Source organism: Vombatus ursinus, unplaced genomic scaffold, assembly GCF_900497805.2.
Source record: "Vombatus ursinus unplaced genomic scaffold, bare-nosed wombat genome assembly UNPS02014171.1, whole genome shotgun sequence".
Lineage (NCBI taxonomy): Eukaryota > Metazoa > Chordata > Mammalia > Diprotodontia > Vombatidae > Vombatus > Vombatus ursinus.
The window spans coordinates 13035-35725 of record NW_020953949.1 but is presented as its reverse complement, the minus strand read 5'-3'; the positions used below and the strand labels follow the sequence as shown (position 1 = coordinate 35725).

Sequence of the window (22691 nt, the reverse complement as noted above, 5' to 3'; positions counted from 1 at the left end):
GATTTGATTTAAAAATAAAGAAGAAAATAAAATTCCAGGATCTAGAATGAAAAGGACAAATGCACAACCAATGAAGATGAAATAAAAGCAATTACTGGGAGATATTTTGTCCAAATATATTCCAATAAAGTTGACAAACTAAATGAAATTGATGCATATTGACAAAAATATAAATTGTTCAGATTATCAGAAGAGAACCCTGCATTAGAAAAAGAAATTTAAAAAGCCATAAATAAAAATCCAGAACCAGATGGATTTATAAGCAAATTCTATCAAACATTTAAAGAAGAATCTATTCCAACGCTACATAAACTGAAAAAAAAATAGGTTAAGGAATTCCGTAAAACTCTTAATGTAGCTAAAGCCCTCCAAAAGACAATCTACAATAAATGCCTCCACTTTCTCTACTCTCACTCTCTTCTTACCTCTTTCTAATTTGGCTTCTAACCTTATCATTCTACTGAAACTGATCTCTCCAAAAAGTTACTAGTGTTCTCCTAGTTGCCAAATCCAATGGCCTTTTCTTAGTCCTCCTTCTCCTTGACCTCTTTGCAGCCTGTGACACTGTTGATAACTCTCCTCCTTGATACTTTCTTCTCTCTAAGTTTTCAGGACACCGCTATCTCCTGGTTTTCATCCTACTGATGTAACCACCCCTCTGCCTCCTTTGCTGGATCTCCCTCCAGTTCATTCTTTCCAGGGTTCTGTCCTGGATTCTCTTCTCTTCTCCCTCTATACTGCTTCTCTTGATAATCTAATCAGCTCCCATGGATTTAATTGCCATTTTTATGCTGATGATGATCAAAACTACCTTTTCTGCCCCAATCTCTCTGTTGATCTCCAATCTCACATCTCCAACTGCTTTTCTGACATCATGAACTAGATGTCCAGTATGCATATTAAAATCAATACTTCTAAAACAAAACTCATTATCTTTTCCCCAAACCTTCCCTAATACTTAACTTCCCTATTACAGTAGAAAGCAACACCAAGGGGCAGTTAGGTGGTGTAGTGGATAGAGCACCAGCCCCGGATTCAGGAGGACCTGAGTTCAAATCTGGCCTCACACATATAACACTTACTGGCTGTGTAATCCTGGGCAAGTCACTTAACCCCATTGCCTAGCCAAAAACAAAAACAAAAAAAAAAAAGAAAGCAACACCATACTCCCTATCCCTTAAGCTTCTAACCGAGGAGTCATCCTAGATTCCTCACCATCTCTCACTTCCCACTTCCAAGTTTTGCCAAAGCCTGCCTATTTTACTGTTGAAACATCCCTCAGATACACCCCTTTCTCTCCTCTGACACTGCCAACACTCTAGTACCTCATTACGTTACACCTGAAATATTGCAATAGGCTGCTTGTGGATCTGCCTCCTTCGAGTCTCTCCTTACTCCGATTCATTCTCCATTTAACCACTAAAATGATTTTCCTAAAACACAGGTCTTATTATGTCACCCCCCTACTCAATAAACTACATCGGCTTCCTACAGCGTTCAGGAACAAAAACAAAATTCTCTGTTTGGTATTCAAAGCCCTTCATAGCCTCGCGCCCTTCCTCCATCCCCACTATGTTTTCAGTCTTCTTACGCTATACTACCCAATGTGCACTTTTTGATCCGGTGACACTGGCCTCCTGGCTTTTCCAAGAGCAAGATACTCCATCTTTCCACTCTGGGCATTTTATTTGACTGGCCCACGTGCCTGGAAAGTTCTCCCTCCTCCACTCCAACTACTGACCTCCCTCATTTCCCTTAGGTCCCAACTAAAATGCTACATTCTATAGGAAGCCTTCCTCAACCTCTCTTAATTCCAGCACTTTCTCAATTTTAATTATTTACTATTTTCCCTGTACATAGATTGTTTTGCATATATTTATTTACATGTTGTAAGTTCCTTGAGAGTAGGGACTATCTTTTGCCTATTTTTGTATGCCCAAAACTTAACACAGTGCTTGGCACATAATAGATATTTATTTAATTTTTTAAATGAATAAGTACCTAAGAATATCTAACGATATTCTTAAGAATAATAATTAAGATAATGAATATCCAAGGAGAGAAAAAAACAGAAAAAGAAAATTAGAGACCAATTTCCCTAATGAATATTGATGCAAGCATTTTAAACAAAATACTAATAAAGAGATTACAAGCATTTCTTACAAAGATCATATACTATGATTAGGTGGAATTTATACCAGAAATGCAATACTGGTTCAATATTAGGAAAACTATAAGCATAACTGATCATATCAATAACAGAAAGGACACAAACCCTATGATCATTTCAATAAATTCAGAAAAAGCTTTTGACAAAATACAATACCTGTTCCTGTTTAAAAAAAAACTCACTAGAAAGCATAGGAATAAATGGAACTTTCTTTAAAATTATAAGAAATATCTATCTAAAATCAATAGCAAGCATATCTATAATGAGGATAAACTTGAAGCCTTTATAATAAGATCAGGGTGAAGGAAGAAGTATTATCAGCATTACTATTCAACATTGTACTAAAAATTCTTGCTATAGCAATGAGACAATAAAAAGACATTGACATAACGAGCACAGACAATGAAGAAACCAAACTATCTCTTTATGCAGAGAATATGATGGTATACTTAGAGAACCCTAGAGAGTCAACTAAAAAACTTGTCAAACAATTAACACCTTCTGCAAAGTTGCAGGATATAAAACAAACCCACTCAAATCATCAGCATTTCTATATATTACCAACAAAAATCAGCAGAAAAAAAAATTGAAAGAGAAACTCCATTTAAAGTAACTACAGATGGTAGAAAATTCTTGGGAGTCTACCTGCCAAGACACAAATAGGAACTATATGAACACAATTACAATACATTCTTTACACAAATACAGGTCTTAGTAATTGGAGAAATGTTATTGGTGATATCATAAGCAAGTTAATTGAGCATGGAAGAAATTACCTTCAGATTTATGGATAGTGGAAAGATTTGTGACCAAACAAGAGGTAGAGAAGTTCGCAGGAGGTTAAATGAATGATTCTGATTACATAAATTAAAAAGATTTGCACAAACAAAACCAATGCAGCCAAAATTAGAAGAAATGCAGGAAACTGGGGAGAAATGTTCAGAGAAATGTTAGTTAGTAAGCATCTCTGATGAAGTTCTCAAATCTCAACTAGATAGGAAATTGAACCAAATTTGTAAAAATGAGACATTCCCCAACTGACAAATAATCAAAAGATTTGAACAAGCAGTTTTCAGCAGAAGAAAACAAAGTTATCAATAGTCATATGAAAAAATGCTCTAAATCACTAAAAATTAGAGAAATGCAAATTAAAACAACTCTGAAGTACAACCTCATACCTGTCAGATTGACTAAAATGACAGAAATGGAAAATGACAAATGCTGGAGGGAATATGGGAAAATCCATATAATAATGCATTGTTGGTGGAGCTGTGAACAAGTCCAAATGTTTTGGAGAATAATTTAGAACAATGCCCAAAGCACTATAAAACTCTGTATACTCTTTGGTTCAATATCACTACTAGGCCTCTTCCCTATTGAGATCAAAAAGAAAAGGACCTATATGTTCAAAATACATCAGCCCTTTTTTTGGTGTCAAAGAATTGGAAACTGAGAAGATGCCCATCAACTGGGGAAGGATTGAACAAAGTATGGTATATAAATGTGATAGAATACTGTTGTGCTATAAGACATTATGAAGGGGATGGTTTCAGAAAGACTTAGGCAGACTTAAACTTTATACAATAAAGTGAGCAGAATCAGGGATTTACACAGCAGTAGCAAATTGTAAAGATAATCAACTATGAAAGACTTGGTAACTCTGATCAATAAAATAATCCACCACAACTCTAGAGAATTTATGATGAAAAATGCAATCTGCCTCCAAATAGAGGCTAATGAACTCAGAGAGCAGATTGAACCATATTCTCTCTCTGTCTCTCTGTCTCTCTGTCTCTCTCTCTTTCTCTGTCTGTCTCTGTCTCTTCTCTGTCTCTCTCTTTCTCTTTTGGAACATGACTAATTCAGAAACAAACTTTGTGTGACTTCATTATTATAATAACTATTGTATTTTTTTCTTTCTCATTGAGTGGGAAAGGGATTAAAGGGAGGGAGAGAATTTGGAACTAAAAAATTAAATAAAGAAAAAAGGGGAGACAGCTTAAAGCTTTAGAGTAACATTTGTTCTTCATGTTATGTCTTGTTGCTTTGTGATGACTTAAATTATAAATTACCGTACCAGACAAGCTACCATGTGATTACTTTATAGAACTATGCAAAATAATTATAAAATTCATTTGGTGGAAAAAAAATGTTGATAGAACAAGAAATAGCATTCTGGGCCCAATTCTAACAAGGAATAACTAATTGATGAATTAGAAATGACAGAAATATTGGGAAGAAAGTGGTTGTTCTATCATAGATACCAGGATAGAGAAGGAAAGTAAATTCAGTGACAATCTGATGTATAATCTAAATTCAAAGAAAATGTATTTGAAAGGGTTCAGAGAAAAGTATAGTTCAGTGTTCTAATATTCTGTGAGAGTCAGTCAAAGGGAGTTGAAAAGTTCTCAAGGTTGAAATTATGAAGATGAAAACATAAATTATTCCAATGAGTATGGAAAAGAGAGTAATGTGACTGCACAGGGAATGACTGCATCAGTCAACTCAAGTTTTAAAGGACTTATGAAAGATATTAGTGTGCATTAATAGAGAATAAATTTGTAAAAAGTTATGTTGTAAAAATATATCACCAGGAGTACTAAATCCTAGTAAGAGCTGAGGCTGATTACAAATGCAATGATCAAAAAGAAGTTTGGTGGGGTGCTTTTTGTTGTTTCTGCATGCTTACTTTATCTATATTAGAGGAGATGAACTTGATCAGCTAGAACTGATTAGGTATAAGCAGAAGAAGAAGCCTGTCCTGAATGTGATGCTAATTTTGGAACACTGAAAAATTGATTCTCAAATAAGATATCAAAAGATTAAAAAGAATCATGGACATTTTTTTCTGATGCAAAAAAGAACAATTAAAGTACATCAGTAGCTACAGATTCATGTGCCTTCTTTCCCATCCCTATGAAATCTTTATAAGAATAATCTACAGATAGATACATCGGGGTGTTTCTTCATGGAAATGTGAGAAGGGAACACACTTGGTTTCCCAAATAGTATTCTTCAACAGAGCATATTTAATGGTCTTACAATTGACTAAAGGATGCAAACTATACAATATGCTTCTGTCTTTATTGTTTCTTGACTATAAAAAAAGACATAAGAGAGAGAAATGGAGGCATAAAGTCTCTCCTCCAACAAGATGTCATCCATGGATGTGTTAAGCTCATTCAAGATGCTTTGGTAGCTATAACAAGGATAACTCTGACCAGAAAATTTTCTGATTATTACAATAAGCACCATTCTGTTGTTTGTCTTTCATTTTCAAAGAGGACCAATGGTGTCAATGTCTTCACTCATGTGAGAATTGAATTTAAGTGAGGTAGAGTTGCACAAAGTCATCAGCCTCATTCTCTTTCAGAATCATTGAAGTCCAGTAGCAAGACAAAAGTAAAGATGATTGGTGATGGCCTGGGTTGCAGTGGATGACCTTAGTGTCTTCAATGTCTGACCAAGCTCTAAGTACTCCACAGCACCTGCTTCAGCTGCCTTCATGGCTATTGGAACAAATTTTCCTCGTCTGTTCATTCCATGGGAGGAAGTCTTCACATGCTTCAGGTAAACACCTCTTTAACTCACCAACCGGTTTGGTTACCCTCAACCTGGGTTAGCCTGTCTGCCAAAATGGCTTACCAGGGTGTAGCCACTGTGACTGCACATGCTACAGCTTCTTAGAGGTACAGGTGAGAGTTGAGTGTCACGTAGACAGAGGTGGATGAGCATCCCTGAAAAGCACTTGGAAGCCCTCACCCCAAAGGTGCTAGTTCTCATATACCCCATACACCTCTTTGAGTACTGTATAAAATAGGTAGAGATATGCTAGCTACAGACATGTCCAGTGCCTTCCTTCCTCCAACATCTCCCATCTCCAATCCATCCTTCATACAGCTACTAACATAATCTTTCTAATGTAATCTTTCTGTGCACAGCCAGTGTTCTATTCAAAAATCTTTGGTGGTTCCCTATTTCCTACCAATTATTTGGCAAGCATTTGTTAATCACTTCCTTACGTGTTAGACACTGGAGACACAAAGACAAAATGTGGAACTATCCTCATTCTCAAGGAGCTTACAGATGAGACAATATGTACATGTATAAGCATATGGAAAATAAAAAGAAAATAAATATAAGGTAGATATGAGATGCTAGCTATTGGGATGCAGAAAGACTTTGTATAGAATGTATTGATTGAACAGGGTTTTGAAGGAAGTGAGGAATTCATTCTAGGCAGGGGGGATTGCCTCTGCAAAGGCATGGAGAGGGGAGATTGCATACAATATTTGTAAATATCGAAAGTCTTTTTCAGTTCTTTGGTGATTATCATGAGGTTTTTTGTTTTGTTTTTCTTTTTTCTTTGTTTTGTTTCATTTTCTCTAAAAGTCTTATAATAACACTGGGAGAATTATCATTTGGGCCTTTGTTACATTGACTTCCACATAGCAAGTGTTTAACAAATGGTTGGACTTGGGAAAGTAATTAGCTCTTGGAGCCTCAGTTTCCTTATACATAAAATGGGAATAATAATATTTTAATTGTTTACCTTTCCTCTTGTGAGGAAAATACTTTGTTAACAATTATGAGCAAGAGAAATGCAAGCAATTATTATTATTAGCAATTATATTATATTGTTAGAGATAATATTACTATTAATTTTACAAATTAAGAAACTAGGATCCAAGGAATTGAATGAGTTTCTTAATTCATTAAATACAATTCATTAATACCAAAACCAAGACAAGAACACAAGTCTCCTTACTCCTAACCAAGTGTTATTTATATAACAAAACCCTCTTATTTTACAGAAGAAATTGAGTCCCAGAGAAGTTTTCAGACTAATTTTCCTCATCTGATCTCACAACACTCTTATGCACTTAACATTGATATTTTATTATATTCATTTATATATTTGGCTCATTTCCTCCTGTTATATTATAGGCTATATGAAGACAGGAACTCTGTCTTATTTACTTGTGAAACCCCCAGTGTCTACCATTGATTTACACATAGCAAAGAAAATATCAAAATACCAAGACAGAAGGTAACAACCTCCCTCTCATTTTCTCACAGTTGCCAAAAGCTGAAATATTTTGTGCTGACTGAGGGAAGTTAATGCAAAGGTATTTTTACAATAATATTCCTCCAAATGAAGCACAACTTTCTAAAGATACCAGGAATAGTGACTCAGAGCCCTCAAGGGACCTGTGTGAGAAACGGATCTGCCCTGCTCTGGGATGGGATGGAGATAGTGAAGTTCTGCCTCAGCTCCATATTCTCCAATAATATTTCTCCTCTTTTGGGTACCAATTAAGTTTTCAAAGTTGAATCTTTGTAATTGGGTCTTTGAGACATATCCCTGAAGCACCCCCAAAGTTTCTATGCTCTGCACATTTCAGCTTCCAATTTAAGTTGCCTCTCGGACTAGCAAAGTCCCTTAAAGCAACAAGAGATTTGAAAGGCTTCCATGTTTAAGACCAGTCCAGAAACTCTGGAGACTGTGAGGAGCCTAAAAGAGAACCACTAAGTAACTGCCCAGGGAATGAAATGTTTTTGCTGCTCACATAGAATATTCTCCCTTTATCAATAAACTTCCTGGTTTATGACGTAGCTCAAAAGGCTTGCTCAAGTCAACTCTTGGGGTGCCTTCTTTAGTATTTTAAAATATGAAGATCAGCTGAAAACAAACCTCTTGCTCCTGCTGCCACATCTGTAGAATCGTCTTCAGGTTGGTGTACTAGTAGTGGGATTGTCACCTGTACCTTCTTCCCGGATAGTTTAGCTGTTTCTTGGGAAATGTAGGTGGCAACTCTTTCCACTCAATGAAAGAAATCTTTGTGAACAAGAGTCCTTCAACTTTTTTGTGTCTGGGACCCTTTTGGAAATCTGGTGAAACCTATAGACCCCTTCTCAAAACCATGTTTTTAAAATAATTGAAGGAAATGTGAAATTTCAGTTAGAGTACAGGTTCTTTAACTTTTTTTATGTCATCGATCCTTGGCCGTCTGATGAAGCCTATGGATTCCTTTCTCAGAATTTTGTTTTTAAATGTAGGAATTACAAAGGAAAACAAAGGTTAGTGGAAATTAGGATTGGTGAAGTACTACTTAGATATGAGTTGAAAACTTGAATACAAGTCCACAGATCCCCTGAAATCTATCTATCAACTCCTTGGAAAGTCTATGTGCCCCAAGTTAAGAAACCTTCTTTTAAGAGTACATATACTGGGAGGTCCAGCAGTACCAGATCTTAAACTGTACTATAAGGTGGTAATTATCACAATTATCTAGTATTAGCTAAGAAACAGAAGGTGAATCAGTGGACTAGAGTAGATATACACTATGTTAACCCTGTATTTGATAAATGCAAAGATATAAGCTTTTGGGCTAAGAACTGACTATTTGATGAAAATTGCTGGAAAACCTGGAAAGCAATCCAGTAGAAACTAAGTATAAACCAATATCTTCCATTGTCTACTAAGATAAGGTCAAAATGAATATATGATCTAGATATAAAGGGAGATATCATAAGTAAATTAGAGGAGCATGGGACATATAACCTATCAGATTTATGGATAAGAGAAGAATTTATGAATAAACAAGAAAGAGAGGGCATTGTGGGATGTAAAATAGATAAGTTTTATTATATTAATTAAAAAGGTTTTATGTAAGTGAAACCATTGTGGCCAAGATTAGAAGAAAAGCAGAAAATTGGGGCAGGGGAAATTCTGTAGCCAGTTTCTCAGACAAAGGCCTCATATCTCAAATATATAGAGAATGGAGTCAAATTTATTAAGAATACGAGTCATTCCCCAAGTATTGTTTTTGTTTGTCCTTCATTTTTTTTTGGCGAGGCAATTGGGGTTAAGTGACTTGCCCAGAGTCACATAGCTAGTAAGTGTTATGTGTCTGAAGCCAAATTTGAACTCGGGTCCTCCTGACTTCAGGACTGGTGCTCTATCCACTGCACAACCTAGATGCCCCTTTCATTCTCAAAGAGGACCATGACATCAGGAAGCTGATGCCATGACTTTCAAGTGAATTGGATTTAAGTGAGGGAGGTCTGTGCAAAGTCACCAGCCTCACTCTCTCCTCCAGAGCCATCTGGGTCCACTGACAAGATATAGATCAGGACAACTGGAGATGGCCCAGGATGCAGTGGGAGACTTTGGCCTTTTTAAGCTAAGGTCTTTCCCAGTTGTCAATTTGACTGAGGCAACACCCATTCAGTGATTAAGGATAGGTAAGAAATGAGGCTGAGAATGGCCTCTTTAACCCAGTTAAAAAATTGATCTGGGAGGGGAAGACTCTCAGGGTTTCTGGTCAAAACAGAAACCATTGCTATTTATATTCACTCTGAGCCAATCAAGTCCCAAACAATGACCAAGTGGGGAGACCAAGAGCCAGAGTGATTTGGGTTCAAGGCATGGCATGTTTAGAATAGAATTTAAATTATCTCTGTTGTAAACACTGGAAGCTAAAATATGCAAGTATTAGAAACTTTGAGGATCTTTGAGATGATTACACAGAGACTATTTTGAAATATTAATTGGCACCTCAAAGCAGAAAAATATTCCTAGACAGCATGGAGTTGGGGCAAAACTCTACTGTCCCCTTGGGTACATAAATATACACACTTTTATGTATATAAACTACATGTTTGGGGTCCCCTGCCCCTCTTAGAAGTAAACTTCAATACTTAAAAAAAACAACCAATCTATTATGTTCTCAGTATGAGGTCTTTCCAGGACATATAACAATGGGTAAGTTCAATGAGGGCTGAGCTAGAACCACCTGTAACAGTCAATTATTAAATTTGTAGTGAGAGTATTTAAACCTCAGATCAGCAATTGCTACAAATTGGGGCTTGATTTATTTGTTTGCCTGTGGTCTAGATCAGGGATTCTTAAACTTTTTCCACTCAAGACCCCTTTTTGCATTTTGGCAGCTTTTGTTGGCATTGCATGGCCTGAAGGCATGTGCAGTGCAAAGTGCTCATGCTTTGTGTTCAGAGCTAAGGCCACAGTGAACTTGATGGATGCAACATGGGCAAGTGCTGCCAGAAACACCCCAGATTCATTACGCATTTGATTTTGAATTTACTTTTGGTCCTTGTGCATTTTGAAACCTTTTACTCTCGCCAAATTTTTCATGACCCCATAGAGGGTCGCGACCCACAGTTTGAGAAGTGCTGGTCTAGACTTAAGAAAATGGCACTGCAAATTAAGCTTAAAAGTGTGTGCACATGTACTTTTTTCCCCCTAGAGAGCCTGTTTCTTAAAATTTAGCAATACACTCCTTTATTGCTGGAGGCTTTAAAAATAATAATAATAGTAATAATAATAACAATTTGGATTTATCTAATGTTTTAAGATTTGCAAAGAGCTTTACGTCCATTATCTCATTTGAACCTCACGACACTCTGGAGTTCTATGGTGTGTGCATGTGTTTCTGTGTTTGTGAGATATCTGCAGTGGTTCCTCCTCTAGCTGTTATGCATCAGTTTGCAGATAGAGAGAGAGGAGGGACAGAGACAGAAAGAAAATGAGGGAAGAAGAAAAAGAAAAGGAGTGAGGGGAAAAGAGAGAGAGGGGAGGAGTGGGAAAGAGAAAGAAGGAGTCTGTCAATTAAGTCAGTTCTTTTTAAGTGGAAAATGATCAGGTGTAAATCAGTAGTCAGTTGTAATTTGGTATCATAACCATGTGCTATGAGTTATAGATTTAAAGTTCAGTTTGCCTTCAACATTTTTTCCAGTTGCAGAGTTAAACTTCTTTCCCTAGTGCCTGGTACATGGAATGTGCTTTAAAAAATGTTTCTTAACTGATTGATCAAGAAACATAACTAACTTTTTCCCTCATCTTCCTTGACACAGGAGTTATTAGATATTAAAGAATGTTAAAATAAATTATTTAAACATTTTGAAACTTGCAATTTAAATGTTTTTTTAGTAAGATGGCAAAAATCTTTCAGGAAAAATAAACTGTAAATGTGGGGAGATATTCACAATACATTTGTGGCTGTCTAAACACAGACATATTTAAGTTTTTGCAGAGAAGAGGAAAAGTTGTACAAGATGAGCAGAACTGCACCACTCTATATGTGTCTTTGGCTTGTTTGGGAGTGAAAACTGATGATCTGAGAGAAGAAAGAGCAACTTTGTGTACTATTGAGTATCCTCGGGTAGTGATGTGATGACACCTATACACTCACTTATCCCTTTTCTCATTCGTCTTTCAGGGCAGCCAAGAGAAAAAGTGCTGGAGCAAGAAAGTAAGTTTCTCAAATGCAAATGGGTGAAGATGGAGGATGGAGGGGCTCTGGGGTTGGAATGAACTATTTCTTGCAGACTAGGAAAGGAGAATGAAGCTTTAAAACGTTACATTAATATAGTGCTTTAAGGTGTGCAAATCACTTTATATGCATTGTCTCTATGTAATAGCCTTGTGAGGGTTTATTAATGCTACTATTACTCCCATTTTATAGATGAGAAAACAGACTTTTGAAAGGTTAAGTGACTTGCCCATGGTCAAACAACTTTTAAATGTCTCAGGCAAAATTTGAAGCCAGTTCTTCCTATATCCAAGTGTAGGACTCTACCCACTACACCATGCTATCTCTGTTCATTTGAAATTGGTGTCAGAAAACAGTCCTCTGCAATTGTCAGCAAACTTTCCCCACTAAGCCCCATTGCCTATGCTCAATCTTTTCCCTTTCCATATGTTCCCATTTGTTTCCAAGTTCCATATGCTGTGTGCCATCTGGACCCTAATCCTTGAGGTGGGTAGCATTTGTTAGAATAGGAAAGTAAACAGAAAAGTTATTTTCTCATTAATCTTTAGTAAATATCTAGTTAATTTTTGGTGACAATATGACAAGAGAAATTCAATTATAATAAACAAAGACCAAGTTTCTGTTTTCAACAGTTACAGTTAACAAAGGATATTGGTTTAATTTCAGGAGGACAAATAATAATAATGATAATAATTCCTTTATATAATGCTTTAAGTTTTATGCAGTATTTTTCCCACACAACTCCCTGATATAGATAGTATAAATATTATTATTCCCATTTTATTAATGAAGAAACTATGACTTATTAGGTTATATCACTATCTCATGGTCACTTAATTAGGAAATGTCAGATTCAGGACTATAATCCAGATCTCCTAAATCCGTTTTTTCCCACTGGGCTCCTGTACCAGACCACACTACCTCTAAATATATTCATTGATGAAATGTCTCACCTCCTTCTTTTTCTTCCTCCTTGCTAATTTCTTTCTACTGATGCTTGGTCTCTGTATTTTCCTTCAGGGATCAGACAGATTAACTAGAGTTCTATGTATGTGTTCCTTCTTTGGGCAAATAACCTTGGATTTCCCAAGGTCTGATTATACATAGGCAACCATTGCTCCAGATAATGCAGGAACTATGTGTAGGCAGTGCCCTGACAGTATTGATCTCATTAATCAAGAAGGTGCATCTTCTAGATTACCTCAAAGGTATGTGTAATAATGCCCTCTCAAGTCCAAAGACAAGGAAGGAAGCTAGAAAGTTTTTTTTTTCTTCAGCACTTTAAGGAAATAGAAAGCCATTTTCCAACCTTTTACTCCCTTCTCAAAGCCAAGTATAAAAAGCTATAATTACTTGGATACAGAACCATAACAAGGAATTGTGGAACCTAGGGAAAATTCAGATAAGTGGATCATAACAGAAATGTAGTGGTAGAAGCAAGAATAAGAAAACCTACTAACCTATGGCTAGCCAATTATTTTCTCCTCTTCTTCAATTTCCTATGATTCAGAGGAAAAGACTATTTGGGCAAAAGTACCCTTCCTCTACTACCATCTCCCCCTTCAGTTTTTTTACTAACATAGCCATCGCCCTCCTATCTTACCCTCCCTGCTGCTTTCATTGTGTCCTCTAGAAACCCCTTATAACAAAAAAAAAAATTTTTGTCTTAAGCTTCTTCTTCTAATGTTCATTTTTACCTTACAATCTTTTTGCACTAAGGGAAATGTTGCTTCCTATAGAAGAAGGGCATTCCTTTCATGCCTCTTAAAACCCTATTGCAGGGAAGGCAGTCTTGTTATTCTTCATTGGCACTTCCAGACCTTCCTCTACCACCACTCAGTAAATACGTCACTCTATCCAAATACTAAAATTGTTTGGCATCTGTATGTTTTGCAAGTTCTTTTATGTATGTATTATCTCACATAATCCTCACAATATCCCTGTGAGTACAATAGGACTTATTATCCCCATTTTACAGATGTGGAAACTGAGGCTGAGAGAGGTTAAGTATCTTGCTCTTGATGATGTTGTTCATTCTTTTCTGAGGTGAAATTTGAACCAAGGCCTTCTTATCCCTGAGTTTCTTTCCTTTTTCAAAGAGTTCTGGGGGAGCTAGGTGGTGCAGTGGATACAGCACAGACCCTGAAGTTAGGAGGACCTGAGTTCAAATCCGGCCTCAGACCAAACACTTGACACTTACTAGTTGTGTGATCCTGGGCAAGTCACTTAACTCCAATTGCCAAAAAACAAAAACACAAAGAGTTCAGTGCTTGGATCACAATCTTCCTCTCCACCCTACTCTTTCCCTCATACTTGGAGACATCAATAGACTGGTTGATGTCTTCCTAAATACATGGCCTTCCACTAAAGTAGTTTCTTTCTGCTCATTTGGCTTCTCTCAATTCACACCTTCAACCCTATCCTAATCATGCTTTGGTCAACATCAGAAATTCTTAAGCTAGAGACTGTGAATTTGTTAGATAGATAATATGTAGCTACACAGATAGAATGTATGTATGTAAACATGTATGTATGTGTATATCAGAGAGTTCTTGCTTTACATAAATTCAAATTATACAAATTCCACTTTATGTAAAGAATTCTGAAAGAAATCTGCATTCCAAAAAAGACATCTAGGTTAACTTTACAGTTCTGTGCTCTCTCTCCCTGATCCTGTCCCTTTAAAGACCTGGAATAATGCAAGAACTGCGGACCAGTGAGCAGCCCTTCCCCTCCCCCTCCTATAGTTCCCTCTCTAATGTTCCCTTGTGGGTTTCCCAGGTTTGCAAAATTAAGGGTTTGTGAAAATATTTTCTCAGGCCTGAGAAAACAGACAACATTCTTAGGCCAGAGATTCTGGGGAAATTTCAATAGTTCCACCAGTATTTCCTGCCATTAAAAAAAAAAACATAATAAGTTGTGTCTTTCTCCAAATCTCTGCAGGCAAGGGGGGGACAATGAAATGGAAACAATCAATGACACCATTATCATCGAATTCTTTCTGAAAGGATTTTCCAGCTTCCCCAGATTGGAGAGCCTCCTGTTTGTGCTGTGCCTGGTGATGTACCTGATCACCCTGGTGGGTAACGGAATTATCATTGCCATCAGCATACTGGATTCTCACCTCCACACCCCCATGTACTTCTTTCTCAGTAACCTATCTTTCTTGGACATCTGTTACACATCAACCTTTATCCCTTTAATGCTGGTGAACTTCCTGTCTAAAGAAAAAACAATTTCTTTCATTGGCTGTGCTGTGCAAATGTGCCTCTCTCTTTCCATGGGATCGACAGAATGTATTCTCCTAGCCATGATGGCATATGACCGCTATGTTGCAATATGCCACCCTTTGAGGTATTCCATCATTATGAACAAGAGAGTGTGCCTAGGGATGGCTGCTTTCTCCTGGATCTTATCTTTACTGAAATCCATTATGGAGACAGTAATTGCAATGCAGATGCCTTTCTGTGGACACAAGGTGGTCAGCCATTTCACATGTGAAATCTTGGCCATCTTGAAGCTCATATGTGTTGATACCTCCCTCAATGAAATTATCATGCTGGTGGGCAGCATAATTCTCCTGCCCATTCCAGTGATGTTGATTTTCATATCTTATATTTTCATCCTCTCCACCATTCTGAGGATGAATTCAGCAGAAGGGAGACAGAAAGCCATTTCCACCTGCTCAGCCCACCTAACTGTGGTGATTATATTTTATGGGACCATTATTTTCATGTACATGAAACCCAAGAGTAAAGAAACTCAGATTTCAGATGAATTACTCACTGTTTTGTATGCTGTGGTTACCCCTATGCTGAACCCCATTATCTACAGTTTGAGGAACAAAGAGGTGAAAGAGGCTATCAAGAAAGTCCTGAAGAAAAGTTACTTCTCAATGTGAATTTCCTTTTGGGAACTCTGTTGACTCAATGATTGGTCAAGTAAAAGTAAGAATCCTTGCATAAATAGGTCTAAGGGTATGAATTGGACCTGCTATTTCACTGATATAGGAAATTTCCATATAAGATAACTCCCTCTATCTTTACAAGTCAATGTCTTCTCTGAAACTTACAGTCTTAAGAGAGTTGCCTTGAAAACCAAGAGGTTAAGTGATTTACCCAAGGTCACACAGCTCATACATCAGGTCTAGCCCTCTCTGAAGCCAAATCTCTATCCATTATTCCATACTACCTCATATGGAAATAACCGCCTTTAATTGCTTGTATAAGCTACAGAAGCTTCCATAAAACATATCAGGTTAACATTCTGAATTTATGTGATCTTGCGAGAGTCTTCATCATTTCACGTGGAAAGTCTAGGTTATACTGAAGCTCTTGTGTGCTGCTACCTAGAATCACAGTATTTAGAGCTGAAGTGGAGCTTGGAAGTCAGCTAATTCAACACCCTTATTTCAGAGATGTCAAAAAATGAGGTTAAGAGAGTTGAAGTTACCTGGCTAAAATCACATGGGTGGTAAGTCACAGAGCTAGGCATTGAATATAGGTCCTGTGGCCACAAGGTCATATTCATTGTGTTTTCTCCACACTGTGCCACTGAATAGGAAGACACACCACTCCTGGTATAGTCTTACACCTTGAATAACTTAAAGAAAATCATTCCATCAGCTAAGATTTGAGACCTGCTCTGTCTACTGAATAATCTTTACTAATTGAAAGTCTTCTGGTATGGTACAAGTCAGAAATCACAGAATTTTTTTCAATAATTTCACTCCCCAAAGTTTGCAACCACACAGGATTTCTTCACACTCTTTCTATAAGATATTTATGCCGGTGAACAATGCTGTTCTCAATAAAGTTACAGAGCTGGATGGGACCATATAGGTCAATTGGTTCAAACCCCTCATCTTACAGTGGATGAAACTGAGTCCCAAAGAGGTTAAATGACTTGCCTTAGGTGACAAAGCTCTTGATTTGTCACTACCATTAATCATTTACAAATATTAAACAATGATGTGGGTGGGTTTTTGGTCTAGGCACTTTGTGATGTGAGTTAATCAATATGGACATAATTCTATGGAAAATTATAACTTAAAACATACAACAAAAACCTCAAACAGAATAAAGGACACTGATTGTTACATGAATTGAATAAAGCAATAAATATTTCAGTATTTCAGACAAACACAGAAATATGTGAATATTATAGGGAAGGTATAAGAATTTTGACAAAAATGTTTAAATCAAGAGAAAGAATTATATACACGGATAAAAAGAGAATTTCAGACTAATGACAAGAAATTAGAAATACGACAGTAATGTCCACCTTCCAATACCATCTCTCTCTCTCTCTCCTTCCCTCTCTCCTAAACACCAGTTCTCATATAACAAGATTTGTACCACTTGGAGAAAACCACACCTCTTGTTGAGGGTTTTGCCATGGAGGCACCTGATAAAACATGAGGATAGAAAGCAACACACAGGTACTCAAGAGGAAAGAAGAAGTTAGGAAGCAGGAATGGATAATTCTTCAGATGATATTTTACTTCTTAATGAGAGTAGGGTATCAATGAAGTCCAATATCAGACAAGCCCTGAGAATGGTCTGATCATTTGACTCTGAAAAGAGACAGAAGGTTGTTACTGGATTAATTGTTGTATACTACCTAATTGAGATGATAGGATATAAATAGCTAGATTTCATATAGCTCCCCCTTCTCACCTTATGGATGAGAGACCAAGGCCTAGAAGGGTTGTGACTTGCCTGAGGTCTCAAAAGTAGTATGTGGCAGAGCCAAGATTTGAGCACAGATTCTCTTACTCCAAAACTAGCATTTGCCTTTGAATAATTTGGTATTTTTCCCTTTCCCCCATCCTTTAAAGAACAGCACAAAACAAGTCTTGGTACAATGTTCATTTTGATCTTCACCTCTTAAAATGACTGATCAACTTGAACTAGTGTGACTGGAGTATCCAATTATTACTATCTGTGTTCTGTGAAAAGGTTATCTCCCTTCATACCAAGGCTTTACCCTATTGTGTCACACCAAGACTCTCTCACTGTATTTTTTGCCTCTCAGTTATCTCTGGACTCTCACTTAACATACCCATTCTATATCAATTTCCTCTGTTTTCTCCCAAGTTTCTATGATAAAGGCCTCATTTCTCAAATATACACTAGTTTAGAACTGATACAGGTTTACAAAAGTAAGAGCCCTTCCCCAATTGATAAATGAATAGAGAGAGAGACCTGATGAACACTGAGTACAAATTGAAGTATAATTTTCTCACTTTACTTTTCTTGCTTTTTAAAAATATGGCTAATATGGAAATGTTTTACATGATTTCACATATACAATTGATACCATATTGCTTGTCTTTTCATTGAGCACAGTAAGGTGAATGAAGAAGGGATAGAATTTGGAATTCAAAATTTAAAAAGAAAAGAATGTTAAAAATAAATAATACATTTTAAAAATAAAAACTGAAATGGAAACCCAAATAAATAAATATAGGAAACAAGCAAAATATATTGACCTTAAAAATAGAAAATAATGGCATTTTTAAAGATAAATGGGTCAAATAATGAATCATAGAAATAATTACTATGCTAAAGAGAATGATAACAGTAAACCAACATAATAAAATTCACAGGATATAAATAAAGCCGTCTTGTGAGGAAAATTTATCTACCTGACAAAATAACTAGCAAATTAAAAGAGAGAAATAATGAATTAAATATAATCATAAAACTAGAAAATAAATATAACACCCTAAAAACACAGAATTTAAAAAATCTTGAAAATTAGAAGAGTAATAAAAAATTTTAAAACAAAAGTCTATAAAACAGATAAACTCAAGAGACTAATGAAATAGGTAAATCATAGCAAGCTTAAACTCTGTGCCATGTGTGCTAATGAATCCAACCTACACATTGCCTACCTATGAAACAACCCATGAACTGATTTGTTTTTACAGGAAAGAAAAATCAAATTGCAAAACTCAAATAAGATTAAGGTGAAATTCACAGTAAGCTGAAAGTTAATAAAGTTGATTATCAGAAACAATTACAAACCATATAAATTGGAAATTTAAAGGGAATAAATAATTTTCTACAAAACACTTAAATAAACCACAAAAAAAGGAACTAGAGATCAAAGAGAGCATAAAAAACCCAAACTCAAAAAAAAGAAATTAAATAAGCTCTAAATGAACTAGTAAATTTTTAAAAAATAACTTGTCCAAGTAGATTTACATGTGATTTATCTTAAATATTTAAAGTGTAATTAATATTCAAAAACTGAGAAAGAAGACATTCCATCAAATTCTTTTTGTAAGACATAAAAATAGGTTCATGATACAGAAATCAGGAAGAAAAAAAATTAGAGTAAGAGAATTATACACTAATTTCGCTAATGACTATCGATTCAAAATTTAAATAAAACTTTAGAGACTACATTATATATGTGTATATATACATATGCAACATTTATATAAGCAACATTTTAGTATATAAATATGAATATGTGTGTATGTATGTAGATGTAATTAGGATTGTGTTAGATTTCTATTGGGATAAGAATGATTCAACTTTAGAGAAGTATCAAGCATAACTAACCACATAATTTAAATTATATATGTATATAATATATATATATATATATAATCACATGATTATATCTATAGGAAAAGAAAAAGACAGTATTAAAATAAAGTGATAAATTATGTTAAAAATCCTTTAAAAGTGTATCAGTAGACTTTTTTTTTAGTATGATCAAAAGCATTTATCTAAAATCAAGACCTAGAAGTATTCTCAAGGAAGGAATACTAGCTTTTTTCAATGAGAATAGTGGCAAAGCAAGTATAATTCTCTCTTCATTACTATTTGTCATAGTACGAGAAATACCATCATTCCCAGAAAAGGCATGTTAATTAATCACCTATTACTCCACTTATCATCCCTGTGGCTTCCCAAACCAAAACACTCCTCTCTGGCAACCATTCCCAGATACATAGATACATAAATAGATAGATAGATAGATAGATAGACAGACAGATAGATTATCTTTCTGTTTTAGATTATGTGTCTTGAGATCAGAGACTATCCTCCTTTCAGTATTTTTACTCCCATAATTTAATACAGTGTCTGGCTTGATACAGTACGTGACTTTTCATTCAAACAATTACTTACTGTGTCTTGTTAAAATAACTGGAAGTACTTTAAATGAAATTTATCTTTCTCCCATTTCCTTCTGTTTATTTATTCTTAGTAGTATGTCAAAATGGTGATTATTTTGTGGATTTATTTTCATCCTACTGTTTTCCTGATGTTACTACTTGTCTCAATTAGTTTCTTAGCTGATTCCCTGTAGTTTCTTTTTTAAAAAAATTATCTTATTCTGAACTTAAGAAATAAAAAAGCATTTCATAATGTAGTATAATAGAAAGAAAAAGATGACTGTTCATGAAACTGCAAATCTATTATGTAGAACTTGTTATTCCTTTTAAATACATAATAGTTACCATGTGATTTCTTTTACATTGAAAACCCTAACTACTATATTGTAGAAAATGATATAAGAAAGCTTCCCAGAACTTCTGAATACAGATAACAAAGCATCAGTTCAGAAAATCCATAAATTACCTCCATGGGGGAAAAAAGTGTTGCTTTGAACTCTGAAATGCACAATGGTTAAACTGAACAATTTTAATGATAAACAACAAATTTGGAAAGTTTCAAAGGGAAAATTTCAATTTTGGAAAATTCAAAATATTCAAATAAATGGAAAGGAAATTTCAATGACGTATTCATAAGAGGATGAAATGGGACTACAGATTATAAATGTTTCATAATATTGTCAGTTACTTTTGATTAAGTGCCTTTGTTATAAAGTATAGTACTACAGTGAGATTTGATGGAAAATGGGAGTTATACTGGGAAATATTTCAGTGTTTAAAAAAAGGGATCAAAAAATCTAAAAAAAAAAGGAGATAACTTTTCCCCTTAATGTTCTTGAATTAATGTGACAAAATACCTTATACACTACTAACCCAATATCTGAGAATAGTAATTTCCTATCCAAATTTTTACAAAAGGAACATAGATATGAAGAAAAAAAGACCCAAATAAAAATCTTAAATATAATTGGGTACCTGAGACATTGTCCCTGAGGTTTCAAAAAGCTACTTTCCACAACTTTAGAACACTAAATTGTTCAGGGATTGAAAAAGTCCCTAAATGCTTGAAAAGTTATAAATAATAAGTAATTTTAGAGGGTAGAAGATAGTGGTTTATTTGAAGGCGAGGAAGGTAGGTTAAGAATAATCAGAACTATTTTCTAAGATCATTTCTTTCATATTAATGTTTCAATTTTATTTTTATGGAAAGTTCCTATTCACAGAGACTTTTCAGATATTTAAATAATTCCTCTAGATTTATCTGAGCAGGTAGGGAAAAATATTATCCCATAGCAATTATTCTTCAAGTAATGTCATCTCTGATGGAAATACTGTAATGCCATAGGCTTTATTTTTGATTTTTACTAAATTTACTTCTCTGGAGGTTGGTTATTTCTAGGCTCAGCCTTATTTCTTGTGGACTTTATACCTGTGAGTTCATGGACTTTGTTTTAATAGGCATAGCTATGCTATCTGACAGGATCATCCTCAGTAAATGTCTTCTCATATTCCAGTTCATCAAGCAAAGCAGCTGTGACCACAAATAGAAGACATTGGTTCTTCCTAAAAATGTAGTTCTTGGTCTCTGATGACTTGGGAATCTCTCAAGGTAAGAAAGATGAAGTCAGAACACCTGACAAAGTATCTCAATCATCATCAGCCCATTTGTTCTTTTCTCTCTTAAAGTAGGTGACCAAATAGTAGCACAGGGAATAAGTACAATAAGTTCATGAGAGAAAGTTATCAGTACTTTGGATCTCTAGCTTAGAAATCTTGTTTAGTTATGCATTCAGAAAGGAGAATTTTCAACCATCCTTTGAGTTAATTAGTAGAGACACTTCTGAGATGGAAGTTATATTTCTCCTGCTTTACGTCTTCTTATTTGATGCTATAATTTCACACCCGGAAGCTACCTTAGAGATTTTCTGTCTAATACCTTCATATTACATATGAGGAAACTGAGTCTAAGAAAAGTGAAGTAGCTTGCTCATGATCACTCAGCTGGTTGGTGTCACTACTATTGAAGATGCTTGTAGCTTTTCTTACTCCTGGGCCTGTGTTCTTTCCATAATAACAAATTGCCACATGACTTTTATTAGACCATGAGCTCCATGAGGTCAAGGGTCATGGCTTATTTATTTTTCTTTTTCATTTCGTTTGAAATGAGAATTTGAAAAAATATTTTTATGTATTCATTATTCATTTTTGTGTTTCCCACACTTCTTAGTGCTTATGTCTTGCATTTTGGTAGGCCCTGAATAAAAGTTTGCTGAATGAATAAGTTAATGAATGAATCACAACAAAGAATCCTTTTTGAGTACAGACTCTTCAGATTCTCACTAAGGACCTTCCTCTGGCACTTATTACACATCCATAGATAGGTCATTTGTCTTCCCTAAGAGTAAGTTCTTTAAAACCTGTGAGGAACTACATAAATGTGAGCTACGTGGATGACTTATGAATTGGACTCAGTCCATTAAAGGACGATATATGCTGAGATCCACACTGTGGGTTTGAGTCCCACCAGTCTCAGCCAACTCAGCACAGAGAAAAAAACTTTCTATTCCATGGTCACAGGCTGTACCCTGAACTTTAGCCTTCCATCTTGAAAATATGCACCAGTGAGCCTAAGGGAAATAAGATTTAAAGGAAGCATACTTTTCACTAATTAGAAAAGTCAATAAACTTGCCCACTATGTGCCAGGCATTGTGCTAAACACAAGGGATATAAAGAAGGCAAAAGACAGTCTCTGTTCTCAAGTTGCTTATAGTCTAATGGAGGAGATAACAAGCAAACAATTACGTACAAACAAGATACATATGGGCTATATTAGAAATAATCAACAGAGGGAAGGCACTAGAATTAAGGGAGGATCATGTAAAGCTTTCTGTAGAAGGTTAAGATTTTAGCTGAGGCTTGAAAGAAGCCAAGGAAACCAAAAGATAGAGATGAAGTGGGAGAGCATTCTAGTCTTGAGAGACAAGCAGGGAAAATGTCCTTGTTCGGGAGTCAGAATGTCTTAATCAAGGATCAGCAATGAGACCAGTGTCACTGGATTGCAGAGTATGGAAGAGAGGGGGTTAAGATGTA

General features: G+C 35.5%; 1 protein-coding gene across 1 annotated transcript; it reads left to right on the top strand.

Moving 5' to 3' along the window:
* The first annotated feature begins 5702 nt into the window (after positions 1-5702).
* On the top strand, positions 5703-15367 carry LOC114041281 (putative olfactory receptor 13C6). The gene is made up of 4 exons (XM_027859664.1): positions 5703-5740; positions 11413-11445; positions 14410-14963; positions 15156-15367. The coding sequence occupies exons 3-4, from the start codon at positions 14429-14431 to the stop codon at positions 15365-15367; spliced, it is 747 nt and encodes a 248-aa protein (XP_027715465.1). The 5' UTR covers positions 5703-5740; positions 11413-11445; positions 14410-14428.
* The last annotated feature ends 7324 nt before the right edge of the window (positions 15368-22691 follow it).